Below are 15600 nucleotides of genomic sequence, written 5' to 3' on the forward strand. Positions count from 1 at the left end.
TTTTGCAGTTCTTGTCCTGAGTGGCTTAGCAAGGCAATGTCATCAGCGAATCGCAAATTACTCAGGTATTCTCCATTAACTCTTATCCCCAACTGTTCCCATTCCAGTCCCCGGAATACCTCCTGTAAGCAGGCAGTGAAGAGCATTGGCGAGATCGTGTCTCCCTGCCTGACACCTTTCCGTATTGGAATTTTATTGCTCACTTTATGGAGAACTATAGTAGCTGTGCAATCGTTATAAATATCTTCCAATATTTTCACATAACACTCTTCTACACCCTGATTCCGCAATGCCTGCATGACAGCTGAGGTTTCCACTGAGTCAAATGCTTTCTCATAATCAATGAAGGCTGTATATAGGGGTTGGTTATATTCTGCGCATTTCTCTATCACCTGATTGATAGAGTGAATGTGGTCTATTGTCGAGTATCCTTTACGAAAGCCTGCCTGATCATTTGGTTGACTAAAGTCCAAGGTTGTCCTGATTCTATTAGCGATTACCTTAGTAAATACCTTGTAGGCAATGGACAATAAGCTGATTGGTCTGTAATTCTTCAAGTCCTTGACGTCTCCTTTCTTATGAATTAAGATAATGTTAGCGTTCTTCCAAGCTTCTGGTACTGTCGAGGTCACAAGGCATTGCGTATACAGGGTGGCTAGTTTTTGTAGCACAATCTCTCCTCCGTCCTTCAACAAATCTGCTGTTACCCGATCCTCACCAGCTGCTTTTCCTCTTTGCATTGCTCCTAAGGCTTTCTTTACTTCCTCTTTCGTTACTGGCAGGATGTCCCATTGCTGTGCTCGACTGCCTCCCTCAGTAACTTGATGATTACATTCGCTACTGTATAGATTTGTGTAGAACTCTTCTGCTAATTCAACTATCTTATCCATATTCCTGATGACATTGCCCTGTTTGCCTTTTAGCGCATACATCTGGTGTTTACCTATGACCAGTTTTCTCCTCACTGATTTTAGGCTACCTCCGTTCCTTAGAGCATGCTCGATTTTCTCCATGTTAAACTTTCTTATGTCGGCTACCTTGCGCTTATTTATTAACTTCAATAGCTCTGCTAGTTCTATCCTGTCTGTTGAGTTAGACGTCCTCATGCTTTGGCGTTTCTTAATCAGATCTTTAGTCTCCTGAGATGGCTTGCTGGTATCCTGTCGAACCATCCTACCACCTACTTCTGCGGCGCACTCTGTAACGATAGCTGTAAGATTATCATTCATTGTTTCAACACTACGGTCGTCTTCTTCAGTTAAAGCGGAAAATCTGTTTTTCAGCGACATTCTGAATTCATCTACCTTCCCTCTTAATGCTAACTCGTTAATACCTTTCGCTCCACCAGTTTCCTCCGTTCCCTCTTCAAATCTAAGCTAACACGAGACCTTACCATTCTGTGGTCGCTACAACAGACCTTACCGAGGACCTCCACATCCTCTACGATGCCAGGGTGTGCACACAGTATGAAGTCTATTTCATTTTTAGTCTCACCATTTGGGCTCTTCCACGTCCACTTCCTGTTTGCTCGCTTGCGGAAGAAGGTATTCATAATCCGTAAATTATTTCTATCTGCGAACTCTACTAATAACTCTCCCCTACTGTTCCTAAAACCTATGCCATAGTCACCTACCGCCTTGTCTCCAGCCTGCTTTTTACCTACCTTTGCATTAAAGTCGCCCATCAGTACAGTGTACTGTGATTTTATTTTGGCCATTGCCGATTCCACATCCTCATAGAAGCTTTAAACTATCTGGTCATCATGGCTTGATGTAGGCGCATAGGCCTGCACCACCTTCAGTTTATACCTCTTATTAAGCCTGATTACGATAGCTGCCACTCTCTCGTTAATACTGTAAAACTCCTCGATGTTGCCAGCTATATTCTGATTAATGAAAGGCAGTATTAGGTGTATGGGTTTTTGGCGTTTAACTTCCCAAAGCGACTCACGCTATTAGAGATGCCGTAGTGAAGGGCTCCGGAAATTTCGACCAACTGGGTTTTTTTAACGTGCATTGACATCGCATTGTACACGAATGTCTAGAATTTCGCTTCCATAGAAATTCGACCACCACAGCTGGGATCGAACCCACGTCTTTCGGGTCAGCAGCCGAGCACAATAACCACTGAGCCACCACAGTGACGAAAGGCAATATTGTTGAATTCGTGTGGTAATTAATATTTTCCCAGAAATCTGGCGTTTCCTGCGCGGCAAATGTACTTTCCTTTTTATTGGCACAATTTGACACGAATTAAGAAAATTTACATGAAACAAAATATTGCCCTGGATGTCATCAATTCCCATATCAATTTGTGCGCTTTAGATTCGCTTTCACCAACGCCCCCCCCCCCCCCTTCCAGAAAAAAAAACTGACTCAGTAGTGTCATAACGACATTTATTATTGTACTCAAGGCTGATAAAAACTGTCATTAAAACTGAACCGTAAAGTATGATCACTTGCTTCACAAAGGTATTGTAAGTTTTAAAATACATGGATACCTTCCCATATAAAGAAGTAATCGCTCGATATCAACCAACCAAGCGTAGCCGCACGAACGTGAGAAAAACACGAGAAAAATAATTCGCGGGTAATTATTTCTTGGGCGAGCAGCGCACGCTGCGGGTAAGGATTCATGATGCTTCGACCGGAAAGAATGGTTTCTTACCTATGCCTGTTTTTCCCCAGCCAGCCGCGAGCAGAGGCTTTCCCTCAACATGAAGCTTGCGCGTGGGAAGGCATACAGGTTTCACGAGGGCGTCAAACTTCAGTGGTTCTTGCAGCTGCGAATAAAAATGCGTTAGTCTCGAAATCTGCATATCAGGCTTATATATTCCTACCTAAAACAAGGAGCATTTCAGTCCATCTACTCCATACAATATTTATGCTTTTCGAACCTTATTTCACTTCACCAATGTGTAGCTTCACTATTCTCCATGGGCACATATGCCAAGTGTTTACATTCACTACATAGCAATCTAAGTCTACAATACAGGTGATAACCATTGCTGTCAGTGAACGAACTTTAAGGCTATCCACATTTCTGTTCTAACATCACAATTCACAGCACGAATCCGCGCATCAGGTTGCTTAATCCTATGCTACTATCCACTAGCTACACAGTGACGTCAAAATTGTAAAGGAACTTACTATAATGGAACCATGCTTGAACAGTACCCCCCTCTCTCACTCTGCGGTTTAGGAATACGAAATCAAATTGACTGATATAATAGACCGTAATTGTTTCCACCAAGGAAGTGCAAAGGCATGTGGGTGTGGCGGCGGCCACGTCTGTTGAGCTCTACCAAGTGCACTCCACGGCACAGGCCTAGCTAGCCACTTAAGGCGCAAAACACCCGAGCTGTTCACCGTCTTTGAGAGCTCTCCAACATTCGATGCTCAGACTCGCCAGAGCTAAGTCTTCGACGATCGCGCTCGCCATTGCGCAGGGTGAAGTGCAACACTCATCCAAATATATTCAATTGAAATAATCTCGGCAGAATGGCTGCACCATCCATGAGGTCCACCGCCTTCTTCATCGGCTAATTGTTCACAAGCGTTGGAACACACATTGAACTTTAAGACTGTTGCGTGCCTGTGGAGGCATAACCTGTTCAAGAATGCCCTTATCAGTCTTTGCGCTCATGGTACCTTGAATACAATCAAGGACACGAATTCGAGCAGCGGAGGTATAGCTTTGTGCCATTACGTTCCGATCTCTTGGTTTAACGTGGTAAGACGATTGCGAGGGCCACTTAAATTGCATTTGGGGCGACGTATAGAACAGTATCCCATAATTCCCGCACGACAAGAACTTTTATTCATCTAACTAATTTACTCTCTTCCTTTCCTGGCCAATCCATACCGAGTGTTTCTTTATCTACACCATTCTGGAGACCCAATTCTTTTCGCAAATATCCTGGTTTTAAATGGGCTTCTGTCTGTTAGTTCAGCAGTCTGCACATAAGATCTAAAGTCTAGAGAACTACTGTAGAGACTGATAAAGTGGTCCAACCATATGAAATGTCGATAACAGTAAGCCTAGAGTTCTTTAGGCTCGGGCGAAGAGTGTCTTTCTAAGAAAGCTGTTCGTTCTCGACTGCCTCCTGCTAAGATCGAGAAAAAAGCCTCATCTGAACGCCTGTCTCTTGAAAACTTGTGAAGATGTAGACTGCACTACTCTGGAATACAGTGAAATCTGTTGGAATTTCATCACACACTTGCTACCGCAAAAAGCTGCTATTTGAGGAGTTTTGATGACGCTATGTTAATCTCACACGCCTCCCATTGCTTCTAATATTATGCGCATAGTTGTAACCACAGAAATTACTACGTGAAAGCAAGAGAAAGTTGATGACTTAGAAGAGCCGAAAATGAAGATGGTGCGAAGCGCCCATGAAGGGACAACAATGACAAACTGAAAGCAAAGAATTACACCCTAAAAACGCCAGCTGCAAGAGGGGATTGTTGCATCATAATAAATTCGGAAATAGCAAAAAAATAGTCATACCCGTGATGTTCTAAATATATGCGAAAAAATTAAAATATATCTTCTTGTTGACTACAGTAAGTAAAAGACACGAGGTCGTCATAGTGGAGTCGGGAGACAAGAACTAACAGGAAAAACTCATGTGTAGAGAACTCGGGTAAGTCAGATCTCGGGTAAGCGGCAAAGGCTGAAGTGCGGTGACAGAGCTATTACCACGTGGAAGTAAGGCTAATAACTGAGTAGTCTAGAGTGAGAGAATGCAGAGACCAAAGGTTCATTTCTGTTTTCAAACAAAAATAAAAAAAATAAAAAATTACATTGCTCGCATGGAAAGGAGCACCCTCGCCGAAGGGGTTCGCGGTTGCCGGCGAAGAAGTTGGGTTGCTGAGGAATTTGGAAGACTCACTGTAGTCGTGAGTCCGACCCAAGTGTCCAGTATTAAAAGTGTGCGACTTAGCAGGATTGAGGGGTAAAACATCTGTGACGAAAGGAGAGCACGGGTGACACAGTCGAAGTGTCGAGGCTCTAAGCAGAGTGAAGAGCCGCAGACTGCCCGACGCCGGCCGCAGGAGGCACACAGGGTTCGGAGAGACGTAGATGAATGGGCGCATACAAAGACGCAGGTCCTGGGTTAATAGAGGTGACAGCAGGATTGAGGTATAAAACACCAGTGATCAGGGGGAGAGAACGGCCGACACAGTCCCTTCAATACCACTCGTGCTGCTGCCCGTCGCAGCTCCTTCTTTTCGCCCTTCTGACTATCTGTGATGGCCACAACGCAATTTACTTCATGAACCTTGTTTCTTGCCCGTCAGCTCTTCTCCGTGGTGAATTGCTGGGGCATGTCAAATCACATGATCACCCTGTTACATTCCCTGTCTCTCCAGATAACTGCCCTCGATTCGCCTCCTGCTGCCCCTAGCCAATACTACTTTTCTGTTTTTTTTTCTTTCGCTCTCTGTTGATGCCAGCCTTTCACAAGATCAACGCATTAAGCTCGTGGAATTACTTCGGCGTTTCCGTCAGTCCTTCTACTTCCCACTCATATGACTGAGCCGCACGTTCTTTGTCAGTCATTGCATCGACACCGACACGCATGCCCCTTTGCGCCAGCGCCCGTATAGCGTGTCGCCCACTTAACGTGGCGCCATTACCAAACAAGTGGATGACACGCTCGAGCGCTGCGTTATCCATCCTTCCCACCGCCCATGGGTCTCCCCCGTTTTTTTCGTGAGAATGAAGGACGTATCCATTCGCTTTTGTGTTGATTACCGTCGCCTGAACAAGATGACTCGCAAGGATGTGTATCTCCTCCCCCGCATTGACGATGCCCTCGACTGCCTGCAAGGTGCGGAATTCTTTTCCTCGCTGGACCTGCGCTCCGGATACTGGAAGGTGCCCATGGCAGCTGCTGACCGGCAGAAAAGAGCTTTTATTACGCCCAACGGCCTCGAAGAATTTAACGACATGCCGTTCGGCTTGTGCAATGCACCGGCCACATTCGACCGCATGATCGACGCAGTTCTCTGCGCACTCAAGTGGCACACATGTCAGTGTTACTTCGACGATTACCTAAAGTCTTTTCGTCTCACCTGGTTCAGCTCGAGCTGTCCTGCAGTATCTGAGCGACGCCGGCCTGCAACTGAACCTAAAAAGTGCTGCTTCGCTGCCCGGCGGCTTGCCATCTTGGGCCACGTTGTCTCTAAAGAAGGCGTTCTTCCCGATCCTGTCGAACTGCGTGCAGTCGCCGAGTTTCCACGACCCACTTCCCTTAAAGAGCTGTGTAACCTCACAGGCCTATGCTCTTATTTGCGCCGCTTCGTCCAGAATTTCGCTTTCATGCTGTCTCCTCTGACTTAGCTGCTTGCCAAAGGCCTAAAACTGTGTTCTTGGACACCTGCTTGTGACGCCACCTTCTCCAAGCTTCGGCGCCTTTTGGTGTCCCCACCGATCCTTCGCCATTATGACCCCAGTCAACGCATGGAAGTTCACGCCATGTGCGTGGGCCTCGGCGCTTTTCTTGCCCAACGGCAACCCGGCTTCCCTGAACAAGTTGTTGCGCATCCCAGCCGCTCTTTGCGCATCCCAGCCACAGGAATTATTCCCTGACGGAAAGAGAGCGCTTGGCGACCGTCTGGACTATTCGAAAGTTCCGACCTTACATATATGGTCGCCCAGACTGATCACGTTGCCCTTTACTGGTTGTCTTCCCTCAAAAAGTCATCTGGTCGTCTTGCTCGCTGGGCGCTGCGTTTACCAGAATATGACATTGAAGTCGTCTATCGTTCTGGCCGTAAGCATTCTCCAGCCGACGCACTATCCCACTCACCTCTTTCCTCTGACTCCGCCTCCACATCTCTGGGCACCAGTGACTCCTCTTCTGTCGACATTGCCGACATGCTTTTTTAACAAAGCCAGGACCCCTGGATGGCTTCCCTCCTTGCTTTTCTATCTGCACCATCTGCACGCCCGGCGGCCCGACATCTCCGCCGTCAAGCCCGCCACTTTTCATACAGGACGGCCTGCTTTACCACCGCAACTACTTTCCAAACGGACAGAAATGGCTCCTTGCCATTCCTCCGCATCTTCGTTCCGACATAAGCGCTTCTTTCCACGATGACCTCCAGTGCGCCCGCCCGCGCCGTTGTGGTCAAGACTTACACACGCCTTCGATTTCGCTTCTACTGGCGGGGAATGTAGCGCTTCATCCGCCAATATGTTCACTACTTCCCAGAATAACAACGCCACAAAACTCCTCTTCGCCGTTCCCCCGCCTCTCTGCAGCCCTTGTACTGCCCCCCGCCCTCCCTCGACTGCGTAAGCATTGATCTCTACGGGCCCCTTCCCACCAATACGGCTGGCCACCACTGGGCCATCGTGGCGGTAGATCCCCATACCAGCTGTGTATAAACCTCCTCCTTGCCATTCGCGTCTGCGCAAGACGTCGCATCCTTCATCCTGCATAATATCTTTCTTCGCCACGGTTCCCCTGAGGAAATTATCAGCGACAGGAGCCATGCCTTCCCTTCTGACACCATGGAAGCACTCCTAGAGCAATGCCGCCTCGTTCACCGGTCTACAACGGCCTACAGTCCTCAAACCGATGGCATGACTGAACATTTCAACCGCACATTAAGTAATATGCTGGCCGTGCATGTTGCATCCGACCACTTCGATTGGGACCGCTTTCTTCCCTTTGTCACATACGCTTGGAACACTGCCACACAGAGCACAACTGGCTTCTCTCCGTTTTTCCTTCTTTATGGCCTCGAACCCACCTTCACAATGGATACCGTGCTCCCGTATCGCCCTGATGTGTCCGAGTCCTTGACACTTTTTCAGGAAGCTCAAGTTTTCGAAACTCAGCCGGTGTGCCAGCAGACAGCTTCATTTCCTTGCTAGAATTTTATTTGCAAGCCACTTTTATTTCTTTTAATGATGACTTTTACATTCAACGACAAGGCATTCGCATTGGATCCTGCGTCGCACCGACCCCTTGCAATATTTTTTTAGCCGCTATTGACCAATCCCTGAATCAGGTGTTTAGTAACCAGGGTGTACTTAAGGCATTTAGATACGTTGACGATTTTCTAATTGTTTTATCTAAATAAAAAACCTTGACCCCCACTCATTCAGTGGATAGCATTTTAACTCTTTTTAAACGTTATGGGAAGGGTTTAAATTTTAATTTTACGCACGAACTTCCGAACCATGGTTCGTTGCAATTTTTAGATCTGAACCTAGAGATTGGTTTGCATCACATCTGCTGGCACTAAGCACCGAGAGCGCAGAAAGGGCTTCTTCCCTATGATTCTGCCCACTCGAAGATAGTTAAGAGAGCCATAGTTAGCTCGTACCTGGAATCTTCTTTGACGAAATCATGCCCGCATGCAATGCACACCAGCTTTCACAATCAGATAAACAGGCTGCTTTCAGCCGGTTTCCCCTGCGAGGTCATCTCCGCTGTGGCCGAGAACCTTCTTCGGAAGGTAAAAAAAGGAAACCGCGCCAACAACGAGGAGCGATTGCCGCGAAGAAAGACTACGGTCATCCCGTATATGCACAAGGTGGCCCACAACAGGAAAAAAGTGGCAAATAGGCATGGCGTCCCTGTGGTGTTTTCGGCGCCACGCAAGCTCGCCGGGTTGTGCCCAAGGATCAGCGCGGAAGGCGCTCGACGAAGAGCATGCGTGATAAAGCATGCGGCACAATTCGTAAAATGCGCCACGGGCGTTGTGTATCTCATCCCGCTCAAGTGTGGTCGCGTGTATGTGGGCCAGACAGGACGCTGCGTGAATGAACGCGCAGGGGAGCATCAGCGTTCAATTAGGAATAGAGAAGGAGCAAATTTGCCTGCTCATTGCATTGCATGCACCGGTTGTGAGCCACTGCTGAATAATATCAGAATTCTGGGCAGGAGTAATGGCAAAGTTTCCCGTGAACTTCTAGAGGCATACCACATCAAGGCAAGAGGTGATAAATGTGTGAGTGACACCTTCCTTTCATTGTACAACGCGGAAAAGAATTTTTTTGGAGCGGTTTTGATGGATTTTCGCGCAGGGTTGATTTGCCTCCTTATCCTTTCCTTCCACTCTTTGTAGGCACGTGTGCACACTGCCTATAAAGCGGCACTGAATCGAATAAACACCAGTTGATAGTTTGCGCTCTTTCAGTCTCCCTCGTGTTTTTCCTGTGTGTGTCTTTTGTGCGCAATTCGTACCTACAACAGCTCAAGAATGCAGCCAGCTTGCCCCATCTCTTACTACAGAGGACCAGAATCCCCGGAAGCACATCCGAGGCCCCACTCGTCGTTCTCCGTCGACTACTCCAGTCTCACTCGTGTGGCTCTGGGTTCCGCACGCGGTCCCGGCCTCTCCACAAAACTCCTGTCGAAGTACCAAACCCGTACCGTGTTATCTGACAGACCTCTCCGGTGAACTACGTTACTGAACCACTTTCGCCGCCCCAGGATGAATGGGCGCATACAGAGACGCAGGTCCAGGGTTCAAACGGGCGACTTAGCAGGATTGAGGGGGAAGATTCAGGGGCACTCTGACGACCTAAAGTGCGCGAGGCGAAAGGGTATCCACGCAACTTTGGCTGCATGGCTGTAGGCACGCACGAGGTGGCTATGGGGCGACTTGGACTGGCTAGTCATGACTAATTAGTCATTGCTAGCCAATCCAATGGCTATCATGACTAACCAATGGGTCATGTCCAAGTCACCCCATAGCCAATCCAATGGCTATCATGACTAGCCAATGGGTCATGACTAATTAGTCATGATTGCTTATTGACTAACTTGTCGTGACTGGTTAATGACTAACTAGTAATTACTTTTTAATGACTTGTTAGTCATGATTAAGTAACTGATGTCTTACTAGTCATGACTGGTTAATGACTAACTAGTGAAGATTAAGCAGTCATGACTACTCATGACTGGTTAATCTTCACTAGTTAGTCATTAACCAGTCATGACTAAATAGTCATGACTGGTTAAGGACTAGTTAGTCATGACATGCAACTAGTAACAGCTAGTTACGACTTTTATTTCAGATGCATCCAATGGACAGAGTCATGGCCGCCAGTATAGGCGCTTAAAGGCATTCGCCTTAAAACACCACTGATCAGGGTGAGAGCACAGGCGACACAGTCGAAGTGTCGAGGCTCTCAGCAGAGTGGAGTGCTGCGGACTGCCCGACGGCGGCCGCAGGAGGCACACAGGTTTCGGTGAGCGCGGATGAATGGGCGGCTACATAGACGCAGGTCCAGGGTTTAAAGGGCACGACTTAGCAGGATTGAGGGGTAAAACTCCAGTGATCAGGAGGAAAGAGTGGGCGACACAGTAGATGTGTCTAGGCTCTCCACAGGGTGGAGTGCTGCAGTCTGCAGGGGGAGGGGGGCACTGGGGTATCTGTTGCAGCTGGTGTCGTTGCTTCGGCAGACGCGGTTGTTGCGACGCACATCTGTTCTTTCAATCTTTCCAGTAACACCTCTACTACCACTACTACTACCACTACTACTACCACTACCACTACTACTACTACTACTACTACTACTACTACTACTACTACTACTACTACTACTACTACTACTACTACTACCACCACCACCACCCCCACCACCACCACCACCACCACCACTACTACTACTACTACTACTACTACTACTACTACTACTACTACTACTACTACTGTTACTACTGTTACTACTGTTACTACTACTACTGTTACTACTACTACTGTTACTACTACTACTGTTACTACTACTACTGTTACTACTACTACTGTTACTGCTACTACTGTTAATACTACTACTGTTACTACTACTACTATTACTACTACTATTACTACTACTATGACTACTATTACTACTATTACTACTATTACTATTATTACTATTATTACTATTATTACTATTATTACTATTATTACTACTACTACTACTATTACTACTACTACTATTACTACTACTACTACTATTACTACTACTACTGTGGTGCTCAGAACCTCGGTCGCGCGGCAGTTGTGTGACGTGACCTTCTGATCATGTTGCCTAGGTTTATTGTGCCCAGTGAGAATGGATAATTGCAATGGAAAGGTAACTGAATGCCTCTGTGTTTGGGATGCATTGAATTTTGTGCGCCTATACTGCTAAACGTAGAGACTCGAGGGAATTCAGGGAAGGTTTCTATACCTTTTGATTATCCGTAATGCAAAAGTCTTGAAATTTATTGGATAGTGAAAGTGGCCGGCGACGACAGAAAAAGGTTGTAGATATCTAGTGTGGAGGAAGATTTATCGGTGACTAGTTTTAGGGTGAATGCCTTATATTGCCCATACGAACGAAACCTGGCGGCATTAGCGTCAGTCAAGGTGGAAGCTTGGGCATATTGGTGTGTCATTATCGTTACAAAGACAGTGGCGAGACGAGTTCGGAGAGACGGCGCACAACCTCCAACTGATCCTTATTGATGGTTTGCCACTGCGGAATTACTGTGGAAAACAAACTTGATGAAAATACACGCACACAGATGACAAGTATGACGCAAGAGCACTGCGCGTGGCAACAGTGACACATGACCAGCAGTGCTCATTTTCCGAACGATGCTTAAAAAAGCGTAGTTCTTTATGTTAAAGTGCTATTGAAGCGGATCTTACACGTTGGTCCTGGCGTCTATGAATTTCGTAGGCTGGAGTAATCTCGCTTGTGATTTTGATGCGGCTATATGTAAAAACCTCGCACTGGCTGAAAATGGGGCGATATGGTTGCGTCTTCTCCTCCTCTCTTTTCTTCTCCAGCAGGCCCTGGATTCTTGCAAAAGCTCAGAAAACGTCCAAATTTTGTTCACTGACAGCGGCATTGTGAGTTTCGTGGCATCATCAATATTTTCAGGTTCCAGCTGAACACCAACTTTATCGACCTATACTCCGTTTCATACATAGCTGTCAACGCTGCCAAAGGTACGGAAGTAGTCCGCTGCAAAAAACAAGCAAAATGTATCCGTCCGCCTCGCGTCGTGGCTGAGTGGTACGAAGCGCGCGCCTGTGTGTTCATTTAACAAAGGGCCTAGGTTCGGCTCGGGTGTTTTTTTTATTATTTTTTTATTTTTCTTAAAAGATTCATTAGGTAGAAACTCGAAACTGTCAAACTCTAATACCTACTTTGAAAAACACAGCGCTGTTTACTTGTCTCGAAGGGAAAATGCAGTGTAGTGTACGGCATACATACGATGTAACTTGAGTCGGATGGCGTTGACTGCAAAGCTGTCATATTTAACACTGCGAGAGATAGATATGGTCACCTTGCTAGGTCGTTTTTGCGGTGATCTTATTCCAGTAGCGAGACCTTCCTTCTTGAACCTCGCAACTGTCCAAGGGCTCACCCCGGTCATCTCGCCCACAGTTTCGAGAATTTCACGCGCATTCTTCTCCGGGAAGCGCTTCCTTACGCTAGAGTAAACGTTGACAATAACCTGCTTGGGGTCTTTCGAAATTTTCGGAGACTTCAGCTTGGAGAACAGGCGAGCAGGAGATGTTTTTGAAGCCGCAGTGGGCGAAGAAAACAAGCGAGTAGGAGAAAGCGGTGCCATTTTCGCACACTCGGAAACCGAAAGACGAAAGCAGACGACATCGCCGGCCGGCCTAGCTGCGAAAACCTGATACAGGAGGAGCCGAAAAAAACCCAGAAAACTAAGGCACTCTGTTTTGAAGAACAGTAAAGAAAAATCAATCTTTTTGCAAAATAAAACATCATTATCATTATACTGCAATATCAACCAACATTTACTTTAATTTTGAGTTCATTACTCTTTTCACTTTCGACGCTACATTACGATGCGGACGAGGAGCGCGAACAGGCGCCGCAGCCTTGGCTGCGTTGACAGCTATGTATGAAACGGAGTATAGACATGTTCGTCAAAGTGGCATTATATAATTAGGCAATGAATCTCCGCCTCCAACGCAGGCAATGACGATTGCGAGACTGCTTCTCTGCTCCCTAAATCTATTGCCAAAGATCACAAGAGTGCCTAAATAGCGGAAACAAGTTTGCCCATCGAGTCCACCCAAAAAAAGTTTAATAAATCTTCGAAACAAAATAGGTGCATTGCATATTCTGTAGAACAGGTTGCTAAGATCGCGAATTATGTCTCATGTAAATAAAGTATCCTTTTCATTCTTCGTCGAGTGGATCGGTATTAAATTGTAAATTTATCTCGAATAGTAAACTATGCGGACACTTTGGCAGCCTAAAGTGTGCTAGGCGAATGTCTTTGTCGCGCTTTGTCGACGGAGCAGCGCTCGACGCCACCGCGCAGACAGCTCCACCTGTCGACGGAGATGACGACTGCCCATGTTTGTTACGGCTACACCGCTTGGGAGCCATCCTCCGGCACTAGCTGCCGCACACCGGCTGACGACGGAGCAGCGCTCGACGCAGCCGCGCTGACAGCTCCACCTGTCGTTGAAGATGACGACTGCCTAAGTTTGTTACGGCTACACCGCTTGGGAGCCATCCTCCTCCACTAGCTGCCGCACACCGACTGACGACGGAGCAGCGCTCGAAGCCGCCGCGCGGACAGCTCCACCTGTCGACGGAGATGACGACTGCCTATGTTTGTTACAGCTACACCGCTTGGGAGCCATCCTCCGGCACTAGCTGCCGCACACCGACTGACGACGGAGCAGCGCTGGACGCCGCCGGGCGGACAGCTCCACCTGTCGTTGAAGATGACGACTGCCTAAGTTTGTTACGGCTACACCGCTTGGGAGCCATCCTCCGGCACTAGCTGCCGCACACCGACTGACGACGGAGCAGCGCTCGACGCCGCCGCGCGGACAGCTCCACCTGTCGACGTAGATGATGACTGCCTATGTTTGTTACGGCTACACCGCTTGGGAGCCATCCTCCGGCACTAGCTGCCGCACACCAGCTGACGACGGAGCAGCGCTCGACGCAGCCGCGCGGACAGCTCCACCTGTCGTTGAAGATGACGTCACCTTTTGGCAGCTGCGCTCGCCGATGGGTCACCCCAGGCGCTGGATGTAACGCCAGTCGGACAGGAGAATGAGCCATTAAAGGCTTACGCTTTAATAGAGGAAATGAGTAAAGGTGCATGAGCAGTCGCTGCCACTATATGCGAGGAAGCGGGTGGGCACCTTCTTGATGGAGTTCAGCCGCCGTTGATCTATGCATAATATCCACCTGGTATCTTTCTTTTAACAAGGATAACTGCAGTCGCCCAAGCAATTGAAGATTCGTGGTTAACGCCACGCCATGCGATATTCATCACGGAGCGCTGTGTCCTGACGCAGGAGCACTATTTCAATCGCAATTTGGCAAATCATACCACGCATGAACGCAATAACAGCGGCAGGTTCAGGGTGTCAAAGAGAAAAAAAAATTGCCGACGATTACGTTATTTTTTAATGCAAAATTTGCGGGCAGCTCATCAGCTGTTCAAGCTATTCGATAGATTGAGGCAGAGTGCGAGCAAGGCATGTATGTACAATTACAGACAGCTTTTTATTTTTCAGACATATTACTTCTCAAGAAACACTCCACTAACAGTAAAGTTAAACTTCAGAGAAATTACAATACAAAAGAATTATTGCACTTAAAGTGCACTACCACAAGAGAGAGAGGCAAACAAACAAAAGACAATTTGTTCACTGTGGCTTAAACGGCGGCTCGGGCGGTCAACGCCCTTCTTATATAGGCTCGCTTAACGTCTGTCCTTCGCGCCAAGGCAGGCGTGCACATACACACAGTGTCGGCTGTGCAGTCTTCTCCTTCTCGTGCTGGGCGCGCGTCCTCATGGGTCAAAGGCCAGGAGTGGCTTCGAGGAGCATGTGGAACTTTCTGCCGTGACACCGCCGCCGTCGCGCGAGTAAAGAGGTGAAGGGAATATCTTACCACATGCAAGCGGCGCCCTCTCCGTGAACATCGCGTAGAAACGGCTCGGACAGTCTAGAACAATCAACTGCAATCCCCCCGCGCGCTGCGTCGGCGGGCGATGGGAGAGGGGGCAGCCCCACACACAAGGCTAGTCGCTCTACAGGGGTTTCTTCTCTCCCTTTTTACAACGCACGTTGACGAGAGCCGTCCGCGTGGCACTGTTTTAGAACCCGGCTCTTAGGCGACTGTTGATGCGTTTCGCGGCATCGCTGTCGCCTTTGTCCGTTGTAACCAGGAGAGGGTAGAAGCGCAACCTCCTCCCCTCCTTAGCAAGAAACAAATAAAAAAGCGCCGCGCGGATAGCTCTTGCCGGTGCGCGCCGTAGAAAGGGGAGAAAGAACCCCTTTAGAGAGCCTAGGCTTGTGTGTGTGGCTGCCCCCTCTCCCACCGTCCACCGAGGCAGCGAGGGGGGATTTCCGTCGATTTTTCTAGACTGTCCGAGTCGTTTCTACGCGAAATTGACGGAGAGGGCGTAGCCTTGCGTGCGCTAACAGATTCCTTCCACCTCTTCACTCGCGCGACGGCGGTGGCGCCACGACAGAAGTTCCAGGCGCTCCTCGAAGCCACTCCCGGCCTTCGACCAATAAGGACGCGCGCCCAGCCCGAGAAGAAGGAGACTGCACAGACGAAACTGAGTGTATGTGGACGCCTGCC

The 15600-nt window shown here is 48.0% G+C and overlaps 1 protein-coding gene across 1 annotated transcript in view; it reads right to left on the minus strand.

The window, feature by feature from the left end:
• The window catches only part of LOC149328088 (chymotrypsin-1-like), a 60990-nt gene that overhangs the window by 12498 nt on the left and 32892 nt on the right, over window positions 1-15600 (minus strand). Inside the window, exon 6 of the mRNA XM_089561418.1 lies at window positions 2668-2782. Coding sequence (XP_089417544.1) covers window positions 2668-2782 — 115 coding nt within the window. The remainder of the gene's footprint in view (window positions 1-2667; window positions 2783-15600) is intronic.

Source organism: Amblyomma mixtum, chromosome 9, assembly GCF_055824585.1.
Source record: "Amblyomma mixtum isolate Tamu chromosome 9, ASM5582458v1, whole genome shotgun sequence".
In the NCBI taxonomy this organism is placed as follows: Eukaryota; Metazoa; Arthropoda; class Arachnida; order Ixodida; family Ixodidae; genus Amblyomma; species Amblyomma mixtum.